The sequence below is a fragment of the Corvus brachyrhynchos genome, unplaced genomic scaffold (assembly GCF_000691975.1).
Source record: "Corvus brachyrhynchos isolate BGI_N302 unplaced genomic scaffold, ASM69197v1 scaffold53, whole genome shotgun sequence".
NCBI lineage: Eukaryota > Metazoa > Chordata > Aves > Passeriformes > Corvidae > Corvus > Corvus brachyrhynchos.
Window position 1 is genome coordinate 6,221,192 of NW_008237681.1, and position 12,736 is coordinate 6,233,927.

General features: G+C 40.3%; 1 protein-coding gene across 2 annotated transcripts in view; it reads right to left on the minus strand.

The window, feature by feature from the left end:
* Window positions 1-12,736, minus strand: part of GALNT15 (polypeptide N-acetylgalactosaminyltransferase 15) — a 27,994-nt gene that overhangs the window by 13,032 nt on the left and 2,226 nt on the right. For both annotated transcript variants that reach the window (XM_017732143.1, XM_017732144.1), the window contains exons 3-4: window positions 7,492-7,658; window positions 6,579-6,783 (exon numbers count right to left, since the gene is read on the minus strand). In XM_017732143.1, coding sequence (XP_017587632.1) covers window positions 6,579-6,783; window positions 7,492-7,658 — 372 coding nt within the window. The remainder of the gene's footprint in view (window positions 1-6,578; window positions 6,784-7,491; window positions 7,659-12,736) is intronic.

Genomic DNA, 12,736 nt, shown 5'->3' on the forward strand with positions numbered 1-12,736 from the left:
AGTGGTAAACAGACTGAACATCTTAAGGGTTGTCTTTTCACATTGTCAGTGGGAGAAGGGAGGAAGGTGGGGGGAGGAGAAGAGTTCTGAAGGTGTGGTATGATTTTTTTTTCCTTCTTTTAGGTCTGTTAATAAACTTCTTTATATTCTTTCAAGTTTGGTGCCTGCTCTGCATTTCTCCTAATTCTTATCTCACAGAAGATAAACAGTAATGAGTATTTTAGACCAAACCACTACAACTAACAGCCTGCAAAGGAAACTACCTGCTTCTAAAAGTTACTAAGGGTAGTGTCCTTCTGGACTTACACAAACAGGCATTTCTTTTCTTTGATATGCTGGGAAAAATCCATCTAACAAGTTAAATGGATTTTGAATGACTAAACTTCAAAAATGAAAAGTTACTGTAACAGTAATTTCTAGAACCTGCTGCATTCTCCAGTGTACGAGTATCTGACAAGTGCCTGCTTGGGAGTGTGGATGCAGTTGCATAGTTCCCACCTCAGTTTGCTGCTGTTTGCTGAAACCCATACTACTGGTTCATCCATTCTCATTCAGACAGCACTGAGGACTTAATGACTGCAGGGTAGTTTATTTTACGACTTCAGAGTCAAGAGGGAAGTATCAGGAGGGCATATTTGAGCAGAAGCCAGAAGCAATGTAGACTAAACCACTGAAAAAACCTTGACCATGCAGATTAGACCACTTGAATTGATCCTGGATAGTTCAGACAGAGACAGTGCAAACACAGACACACACAGATATATTCTGGATCAGATGATCCAAACATTTCAGACTCTCCTACATTTTCACATCATTGCAGCCATTTAAAACCTGCCTTTTTTTTTGGAATCCACCTGAAATTTGTTGCTGCTATAAGACTCCAAACTCCAATGGTCCTTCTGGCATCAGTGCAATTGCTCACAAGAATAGGCACCACAGTAGTAGTTCTAGTGTTTGGGCATTGATTCTTCAAGATTCCAATTCAAGAAATATACCAGTAAGGACATAATGGATTCTGATAGCTTGGACACCAAGGAATTATCCAGACTATCTGCAAATCATGACATAGAAAATCACAGTGCTTAAGACAGCTGAAAATAACTCGCATGGTAGGTCACGTTCTATCCTGGCTAAATTCAACCATAAACCAGAACAAACTAAAATCTGATCTCCTTCCCCACAAAATTATACAGCAAAACCTGATAACTGTGTTTTAGAGCTAGTTACCCAGTAGCTTTTTCAGAATGCCAAGATTAACAGTTTTCAAGAGTATGTCTGTAAGAGTAATACTAGACCTTCACCTAGTGTAAGTGTAGTATAGTCACAATGTAGCTCTGCTGAAACCAATAGAAACACACCTTCTTAAAACTAGGTATTGGGAGTGTCTTTCTGATCTGAAATAGAGGAATTTAGTAACTTGATGTTGTATGAAAATTGGTCAATATTCAATTTTAATCCTAATCAAGTATTGCTTTACCCATGTTTTGGTTAGTATGATTTAAAAAACTAAAATAGCTGTTTTCTGCATATTTAGTGATGGTTTGATATTAGCATTGTTCTAAATGCAAATTTGCAGTAGATGGTAATTGGAAGATGTTCTTAGCTATTCTTGTTTTTAACTGGGTAACTGGCAGACAGCAGCTTCTCGGCACTTTGAAATGAAACACACACAGACAAACTACTTCTAATTTTACTCTGTGGAGTCTGAGGAAAGGGAGAAACAGGAAATTCAAATACAACTAGCAGCAAGGCTTTGAACTGTTTGACTAATCTGTAAATATTTCAAATGTTTGGAACTCACTCAAACTACAAAAGGTCACAATTCCATGAACAAGAGCAACCCAAACAAGAACGATTTCCTGGTTTGGGATTTCTTGACCAAATACAATTGCAAATGAAATGTCTTCCCATGACCCATTACAGTCAGCATGGACATTATGTTCTTTTCTAATTTTAAACTAAGTAACATGGGGAGAGGAAGATTTAATTAATGTATCTGTTTTGAAGTTTTGGATACACTTTTTTTGAAAGTGCTTCTGTATTGATTTATACTTTCTTTTGCTGGGAAGGGAACAGATTTTAACCAGTTTAAATCCTCCTTTAAATAAGGAGGAAAAAAACCAAACCAAAACCCCAAACATTAAAATTATGTATATTCCTCAACCTATTTCAGGGTGCATCACAGCTTGCAAAAATTAAGTAGCTAAGAAATCCAGGCAGTACAGGTTCTCTGTTTCTGCACACGGTCAAAACTTCAGTGAGTAACTGAGGACCCAAGCTGGTTCCACAAGATGCTGCATTTCCACTGAGAGCACCTTGCTGGCTAACTGAAGTCTTAGAAATACAGGCCACTTGAAATTAGATAGGGTTAATAAGAAGATAAAATGCAGCGACAGGGAATGGCAAAGCTAAGTTATAAAGGATTACTTAAATACTGCCTTACAGACCAACTCCAGACTAACTTAGGGCATAGAAATAGTTTACTTGAATGGATGGACTATTCATATGCTAAGCACTAAGCAAATCTCTGCAAAGCAGAGTGCTAACAGAATGCTTTGGGAATGCTTTATTAAAAAAAATTTTTTTTGAACCTGCCTTTTTTGCTAAAATATTAGAATTTGTATGTAGAGCAGTAAAATCTGTAGAGGTAACCAACACCTTTTAATCCTGGACACAGAGGGCACTGAGCCATGAATTATGCCTAAATCTTCATTGCTCCTGTGTTTAGCAGTAATATTTGCCTTTGGCTTTAGACTCTCATCTTTATTTTCTTTAGCTCAACTTTTTTAAAATAGGTCACCTTCTGATCCTGATCAACTGTGAAAGATTGTAAAGAGATGGCTTATCTTCCCATAACCTACCATTAAATGCAGAACATTTACTGAATTTGAAATGAGTGTTATTGACAAATGGGGGGTATAAAAGGATTGAGCAAACACAGAAATCCCAGGAAGCAGGCTGTTACATGTGAAATGTATGGAAGGCTTTCAAAACAGGGAGAGCAGCCTGGAATTGCACGTGGGCTCTGAATGGATAACATCATGCTTTCTCAAGCCTGTGAGAAGCTAGAAAACAGATGGCTTATGTATTTGGTAGCTCAAAAAGCTGGGATATGGGCCACTGAAAAGTGGGGAATCAGAATAAAAGAGATGAAGAAGCTGTTCATGTTTAATGCAAAATATTTCCCTTCTCTCTTGGGTATTACCATAAAATCAGAACCACACAGAAAAATTTCTGGACAGCAGAACTCTTTCTATACCTGTATCTATAAGCAGAGGCTTCCATTTGTTCCTGATGGGAGCACACAGATGATGAAACACCTTTCCACTGCTATGCTAATTTCTTATTCTGTTTATCAGCATTTTCATTAAAGATGAGTGACCTTAAATCACAGGGCTAAGTAGAGACACTTTGAATTTTAGAAACCAGAGAATCTTTTTTAGATAATATCACAGGCTTCTGTTTCCTAATCTGATCTTTGAACTGTGGTATAGGGAGTGCTCCAGCACAGAGGGAAACAGCTCTTGCAATAAGGAGCAGGGGAAAGGTCCTAAGGGCCAGCTACCCCTTTACAAACCACCCCTCTGTCCATAGTTATGGTGCTCAGGCCTCTTCTAGAGGTGGAATTCCTTGTCAAGGATATAATCAAGGTTCATTTTGCTTTCATGCAGTATTTTCAGGAAATATGTTTTGGATTTTTTTTTTTTTAATCACCCTGCTTCAGCACAGTGACCACTGTTTTTAGATCAAAGGAGTCACATTTTTTAAGGCTTCATGGCACAGTTCGTTATATGCCCCCTCTGCCTTTCACTGCCTTTGGACAGAATACAAAATAGCAGCTCTGCACTCTCCTGGAAACGGCAAACCCTTCCAAAGATGACCATAATAATGGCAGAGCTGCATTGTTATCCACCATGCTACTCACCTGGAATTGGCCTGGAACACAAACAGGTGTCAAATGAAATGATCTGTGGGGCATCTCAAGTAGTTTGCTAATATTGTCCAGGTACCTACGGTATTCATCCTTGAATAATCAAAATGTCAAGGAATGCTTTAGAAACCACTGAACCATTCTCTAGGCAACATACTAAGCTGATGCACTGCTTTGTTAGGCATGGTTCACAGAACTAGTCCCAATCAAGGTGCTCAAAAGTGCATATCCAATGATTTTAGAATGACTTAATACTTTTTTTCAGAAAAATAAATTTGATTGGGTTAGTGAATAAAGCCATCATGTCGGGAGATGAAATGTCACTACCTAGAACAAGTCAAATATCTGACAAGTATTTTTGTATAAGTATTTTTATACCTGTAAAACTGGGATAATTTTTCTTGTATTTATCCTACAGTCTACTAAAAACTGGGAGTGTCTCTCTTGTTGTATGTCCAACTCACAGTGAGATCTCAGTCTGAGCAAGGATTTCTCAGCATCACTGAAAAACAGGTCACAATAATAGTGACACACTCTGATCAGGAGTCTAGAAAATTAGGCTTAATCACAAATTTCAAAGTTAAAACCACTCTCCAGCTTTCTTAAGCCCCTGCAAATGTTTGAGCTTTGCAAGGCTGCATTTGTCCTTGCCAGCAAACAACTCACTCACTCCAGGTGATAAAGTGATTTCCCATCCTGTCTCTTCAAAAAAAGTGCATGAGTTACAGCTTGATTGGTACACTAAAAAGAGGAAAGATGGATATTTCACCAGTCACTCTCAGCTTCTTTTCTCTGTGCTTTCCTCACTTGGGTAGTATTAGGGAGTGCACACGATTCAATTTAACAGCTCTTCAACTGCTAAATGAAGCCAAGTTGACTATGCTAATGCTTTACATTTCCATGGTGATCTCCAGGCAAGCATTACAAGCAATTTATGAAAAATCATGAATTAACTTCCTTATCAGGTCAGTGTTATTTTCACCATTCTTCAGCTGCAGAAAGAGGGACAGTAAGAGAAAGTGATTGCCAGGTGCCTTAGACTTTTTCTTCCCTATAGCAATGGAGGATGGCACAGGTTCCCCTCATTAGCAGTGACAAAGCTTCCAGGGTCAGACACAGTGACTGATACAACATACAAAAAGAGATGGCTTAGCCTATACTATTATCCAATCAGCTTTCCACCTTTGCTTCATTAATCCAATTAGACATTAGTTAATTCACTGTTAAATTCTGCTCTCCTGGAGGAATGAATGAGCATATGGGCCCTATAGGGGAAGAGAATTCCTTTCTCACCCCTGGTGACAGTGTTACAGAATCTCTGAATGATAGCAGACTGGGAAGCTTTGCATTCCCTCAGCAGGGATCATTTTTGGCAGTGAGTTTTTGACACTAGTGGAGTGGTGGGGGTCCTAACTTCTCTTTTGCTGTTGTAATTCTCCCTTCACTATAGCTCTCCTCTGAGACTTTTTGTAGCTCTTTTAATTTCAGCAATTTCAACACACTTGAATAAGGACTGGCCAATTGATACACACAGTAGTTTTGCTTCAACATCAAAAACAAGACTATAGTTCAAGGCAGAAGAATCATGAAGTATATTCATACTAAACCATCTAACTAGTCAGCAAACAAAAACCAATCTGCTTTTCCAAGGAGGACCTTTTTGAAAAGAATATTCCTGACATTTTAGGGCAGCATTACTCTTGCTTTTAGTATTCTTAATGTTTTCATTCAAATGATGTAATAATTTCTAAAAGGTCACATTAATTCTCTTATAAGCAAACATAATAAGCCATAAAAGCAGCTTCTTCCAGTGCCTGGGAACAGCCTTTGAAGGTGTTCAGTGTGACTATTTAACAGTCTAGTAAGAGTTTAAAGATTTTTTTTTTTATTTTATCCACTCTAGCAATTAATTTTTTCCCAAGTGACAAATTAATGTACAAATTTTTCTTTCAGAAAAGTCCCTTTAATAAAAGATTTACTGACATGTAAGCCTAGAAACATTTAAAACATAGTGGTTTTAATCTCTTCAAAGGACTGCATAGATGAGCTCAGCTGTACATTAGAGAGCAGGCCCAAGAACCACCCTAAATATGAAATACTCAGAAATATGAATCTCTACCTTACTCTGTCACTTTGCGGTCAGTGAAAGTACCTGTGATTAGCTGGAACTGTCTAGGCTGCCCAGGAAGTCTGGGCTTTTTCTGTGGAGTATAAATGGTGGCCAAAAGGTAATGTTGGTACACAGCCAAACTGGTTTGGGAGGACAAAGCCTTTTATTCTTGGCTTCATCACTGAGACGGCTAAAAAGTAAAAACAATGGAGCCTTGCAGCAGTTTTCTCTGGTGGATGTTTGCTGATTAACAAACAAGTTGAGACTGAAACCTTTTTAATTCAGACCACCAGGAAGACTTCTTAAAGATATACTGGAAACAAATTTTGAAATTTACCCTGGGTGTAAAGTGAGCATTATCAGCTGTGAGACCTATCCTGCTTCCCACATATGAGAGTGATGCATATCGTGACAAGGTAGAAAATAAAATGAATGTGACCAGAAGCAAGAAGGTAACCAAGGAAGGATTAAAAAACTACCCAACACTTTCCAAGTACACCCCTTTCAGCTGAAATTAGCACATCCAGGGATATTTACCGGTTGCTGGAGAGCCTGGCCAGGAGGGGTTCCAGCCAGCCCTTCTGACACTCGCAGTGCGAATCCATGAAGATAAGCACATCACCGGTGGCCCGTGCAGCTCCTAGCATCCGACCTCGGATGACTCCAAGCCTCTTGTTGCTTCGGATGAGCTTCACACCATCCAGCTTAGAGATGTATTCACTCAGAGCTGACTTCAGGGGCCCTGTCAGAAACAGAACAGTCACTGAAATGTTTTAGTTTTGATTCAAGCTGTTACAGAAAAGAAACAGGTAGTAGGAGATGCTACTTCTTGCTGGTAAAATGTTTCAGGGGCATTTGTTTTAAATGGCCAACTAAGCCACATTCCAAATATTTCTACAGCAGCATAATGTCAAAGAGAAGTAGAGACTAATGGAAACTGAAATTCACAAGGTATGAAGCTATTCCTGTGGGAATCTTAATAGCCTCCTCTCCTGTTTTCAGCAAAAGGTGGATGCTCTCATCATCTCATAAAATACACAGATCAGAGTGAGATACTACAGGTGTTTGGCTTTCCCAAGCACTTTGGATTACTTTAGCAATGTGGACTTTTCCACTCTATACTTCAGCCAAAAAAGTCTGGAAATTATGACAGCAGATCTGGTCCAGTGGGAATCCTAAGATTTGCACACTGTGATCTTATTTTAAAGTAAGAAAGTTCAGAGTGGTTGTAAATGATGAGGGGGGAAATGAAACATATTTCAAAGTTGAAAGGCTACGCTGAATTCTAGGAATGGAGAGTGACACCTGGTAGCCAGCTCCAGGCTCTGCTTAGCTCGCTTCCTGAGACTCCTCTTTGCCTTCTACTCTCCTCACACACTTCCTGAAGGGGGACAGTTTCTTCCCCGAAGTTTTAGAAAAAAGAATTCACATACAGAGAAATGGGAGCTACCTTGCTGGCTGAGATCGTCGACTAGGATGATATCCTTGAGGAAGGCCTTTGGGGCTGTATCCATAATGCTGTGCACAGTTCTCAGCAGAGTAGACCAGGCTTCATCATGGAAACAGATGATGACACTAGCAGTAGGCAGACTGGAGTCATATTTTTGCTGTAGGCACCTGTGTGGGACCAAATGAGGAAGACACTGGAAACATTGGTACAAATGGCTACTTTTTCCTCAGAGCAAAGTTGCAAGCAACACCTAAACCTTCAGGGGTGGAAAGCACTTTAGGACCTCAACTCACTTCTAAGAAAAGGAAGTACCAAGGTGTCCAAAACTGGAATACGAAGTGAAAATATGGGACTGGCACTATCAAAACTAAAATACAAAAAAAGGAAAGTGTTTCTGTGTTCTGGGATAGTTTCTTTTCTGCTCTGTCTGCCTCAAAAAATGGAGCTCAAACAGAAATGGTCCAGAACGCAAAGAAAACCTAAAGATAATTAGAGCAGAGTGAGGGATAAAGCAGGTCAGTCAGCCTTCACCAATGTCCACATTTTCTCAAGTAAGAGAGAAAAGGGCAAACAAATGCAGTACCATTAAGACTAACAAATAAAATAACTCATCTGCACAACAGATCAGTATACCTGTGGATTACCTGACCAAGATCCTAGTGAATGAAGCCAGCATCTCAACCCTACATGGCAAAGACATGGATCCTTACATGGGCCATGAATACGAATATAGATATATTTAAGAAAGAAAATGTATTTTCACTATAAAGTTTGTACAGGTTGATTTTCCAATGAAAACGAATCACTGCTGAATGAGGCTCCCAACTGGGAGTCATTGTGCAATCGAAACAGCAGAGAAGTCTGGAAGTGGGTGGTGTGGTGCAATGGTCAATCCAGTTGGGGAGCTTGTTCCATCGTTGTTTCTCATTGTTTTGGGCTTGGGAAACACCGGCTGCAGGGAGAGTCTGCCATCTTTTCTTTGTCTCAGGAGGCCATGTGGCACTGGGTAAGGAGAGTGCCCATCATCTTGTCTTTGTCTCAGGAATAACTGTGTATCACTGCCAAGCCACAGGAACATCCACCATCTTGTCTTTGCCTCGGGAATAACCAAGTGTCACTTATGAGTCACAGGAACATCCCCCTGCCATCTTGTCTTTGCCTCGGGAATAACCAAGTGTCACTAATGAGTCACAAGAACGTCCCTCTGCCATCTTGTCTTTGCCTCAGGAATAACCACTGTCATTGCTGAGTCCCAGGAACATCCCTCTGCCATCTTGTCTTTGCCTTGGGAATAACCACTGTCATTGCTGAGTCACAGGAACATCCCCCTGCCATCTTGTCTTTGCCTCGGTGGCCATGCAGAGCTAAGTCAAGATGGTGAACACCTTTTGTGTGCAAAGCACCTTCTCTTTTTGTATACTTTTGTTTTTAATATTGCTGCTGTCACTGTGTGTTTCTTACTCCATTGCTATTTGCTTTCAGTAAATTGTTATCTCAATCCAGGCTGTCCTTTGTCCCTCCCTCACCAGAGGGGAACAGAGGAAGTTTAATTCCCAGCTAGTGTTAAACCACCACAATAACTCAAACATTTAAACATGACAAACACTTCCCATTCACCCTCACAGAAACTGCATATGAAAAGCATCTATTCTGGCGTGAGGATGCACATTTTCCAGAAAATGCCTTCAAATGCCCATTGTAGATATGCAAAGACTGTGTCTATATATCTGCTTTGCTGACATTAGAAAGAACATTTTAAAAATCTTTTCATTTCCCAAATAACAGTCATTGAGTGTCCTAACTCATTTAATCTCCAGCAGCAAGAACTTCTTCAAAGAATTACATGATTTGCTGGATATGGCCCATTGTTGTTTCAGCATTTATGTATTGCCAAGCAAACCATAATACAGATTTTACAGTGGTTGTTAAACAATTGGCTACTCAGTAGAAACTCACGTAAGGGATATAATTTTAATATTTCTATGTTTATTAGCATTTTACTTAGTGTTTCTGTTCATGAACTGAGGCCCTATGCTGCTAGACACTATCCAGACACAAAGCTACTAATCACTTAAGAGAATCCATAGTCTGAATGATTTAATTATGAATACACATAAATGGTTACTATAGATGCACTTCTGGGAAAATAAATTTAAAATTAGCACAATTTAAATAATTTGTTATACTTTTCAATAGTTCACATCATTTTTTTTTTGCATGAACAGGCAAGTTTTCTTGATTTCTACACTGTAATTAATCTATGTTGTCCTCGGTTTACTAATTTTGCGTAATCAATAATGCTGTTGCCTCACAATTTCATATGATTGTTTCCATTTTCATCAGGATCAAGAAAAGAATACTCTCGTGACTTAGCAATGAGTATTTTCAAGCAGAAGAATCTAGAGGTAATTAAGAAAAACGAAGATCTGATGTAGTCCTTTTACTACCAGGCAGCTTCTAACCAGAAACATTCTATAGCTATTAGCACCTAGTTGCTAGTACTGTGGTTATAGCAAGAAAATAAGGCTGTTGTGAAATCTTAATTGGAAAAGAATTGAAAATAACTGTGCTTGAATACATAACCTTGGTAGCAAGTGCTTAGTTGCCATGGAGATTGGCAAAGACTTGCAATATAGATATCTAATCTTCACAAAAATGCAAAAGGGTACTGGTATACAAAAATACCTTCCCTGTAATTTGGAGCAGTTTCATAGACTGTCCATCATAAATTGGCATTTCAAAAAGTCAGGGCTGTGACTGATATGAGACGTAGTGATTTAATCTAATTTGTGAAAAACAAGGAATTGTCACATGCAGCAATGAACAGAGAGCAATTCTAACAAGGCAAAGGCATAGCTGACAGGGACTCCCACTCACCTTCAGAAAAATGTTTCATTGAGATTCAGCTCCAAACAGCACTCCAGAGGAAGCTACACTTTTGTAATGTAACTTAAAACCTCTGTAGATACCTCGTGAGTTTCTTTTGCCTGGATATGTTTGACACTCAAACCCAAGAGAGAAAAACAGACCTTTCTTTTGGGCAGCACCCCCATCATAAAAATCACAATGGCAGGCTTGATTCAGCTGTCCCAGGAGAGTGTCAGTCCCAGCTGGAGCAACTGATAGCAGCAGAAAGTACTTTGAGGGATGAAGGTACCTCAGAGGATGAGCCTCTTTTGATGTGAAGTATTTGCCATCCAATTTCAAGTGAAATTAGGGAGATTGAGTCCATGGAGGTAATTCAGTGAAACATCTCTAACTGGTTGGATTCCCTCTAATTAAATAATAATAGACATTGTAATGAACAACATGATGCAAGCCAAAGAGAGACACAGACAATCTGATTCTGGTTTGCTCTCCTTTTACACTGCTGTAAAACTGGACTGACACAGTTGCGAGCCAGGCCCCCAGAGTAAACTACACCTAAAAATCCTCATTGTGGTTTGTGTGTTGTGCCATAAAGGACAGGTCTGGCTTAGACATATACCTCTGCTGCAGGTTTATGATCTGGATTTAGATCAGCCTCAGATGCTGAGATCTGGGGTTTCAGTCTGGGCTCTGTAAGCTGTGGTGTTGAGAGCTCTTTAGGCTGTAACTAGTCAGACAGCAAAATCCATCCAAGAGCTCTGAGACCATGGCTTAAATCTTACCAAGATTAGTATTAACTAAAGCTGTCTCTTGTTGTACGGCCCTTCAGCTGCCAAAGTAAAACTGTTTTTTGGCTCACATCACAGGCAGTAAACCAGGGTAGTCATTCCTCCTTTGAACATTACATAGTTCAAAGAGTTAGTAGTGAAGCATGCCAAAAAATAACTGAAATAATATCGGCATGTCATTATTTAATGGCGTTAACCAATATAACACTGAATCTAGTCGATAAGTACAGAAAACACTGTTTCATTTCTCTTTCTTTGAGACTGTACCCTTAAATTAGAGCTGCCAGCTGTCTTTCAACATGTGAATATGAACACTAGAAAAAAAATTATTCTGTGTCTCAGTTAAAAAGTTTTCTAGTGCATCTTTCCACCATGTCCCGGGTGAAAACTACAACAGTTTTTGTTACAAGAGGCAAGACACCACCCACATACCTTTCCCCTGGGAAGAGAAGTATATTATAGAATCGGTTAGGCTGGAAAAGACCTCTGAGATCAAGTCCAATCTTTGACTGATCATCACCTTCTCGACGAGATCAGAGCACTATGTGGCATGTCGTCTTTCTTTCAGGTACAATGACTCCACACCTCCCTGGGCATTTCATTCCAATGTTTAATTGCCCCTTCTGTGAAGAAATTCCTCCTAATGTCCATCCTGAAGTTTCCCTGGGGCAGCTTGACAGTAGATACACCTCAGATCCTTTTTAAGATGTGTGATGAGAAGCCCTTCCTGGGCTGCTGGGGCAATTGGCTCTCAGTTCTCCAGACTTCAAATGTAACACCTGGGGCTTCAAATGCAACATTTTTTCACAGTGGCCTTACAGCCCGGGTGCTGACAGGTATGGTGGTGTTCACAGAACGTGTCAGATACAACAGTCTCCACCTTCCTTCCTCCCAGAAGTTTCCTTTCAATACTTGCCACAGAATCACAGGGTATTCTGAGTTGGAAGGACCCACAAGGATCATTGAGTCCAACTCCCAGCCCTGCACAGGACACCCTAATGGTCACACCATTTGCCTGAGAGTATTGTCCAAATGCTGCTTCAACTGTCAGGCTTGGTGCTGTGACTTCCCTGGGGAGCCTGTTCCAGTGCCCGACCACCTTCTGGGTGAAGAATCGTTTCCTCATATTCAGCCTAAACCTCCCCTGACACAACTTCAGGCTATTCCCTTGGGTCCTGTCACTGGTCACCAGAGAAAAAAGATCAGTGCCTGCCCCTCCTCCTCCCCTTGTGAGGGACCCGTAGACTGCTATGAGGTCTTCCCTCAGTCTCCTCTTCTGCAGGCTGAACAAACCAAGTGACCTCAGCTGCTCTTCACACGGCTTCTCCTCCAGACCCATTGCTGTCTTTGCTGTCCACCTCTGGAGGACAGTTTTTAATAGTTTGTATCTTTGTTATATTGTGGTGCCCAAAAGTGCACGCAATATTTAAAGTGAAGCCACACCAGTGCAGAGTTGGCTCCATTTTTATGAGTGACCATTGGGTCACTTTTGTTCTGGAAGAGCTGAAAGCCCCAACTCTTGACTCATTTATCATTTTGCAAGCCCGATGACCCCATAGCTCCGGCAGGTGGGCTGAGACGGGGCCTGG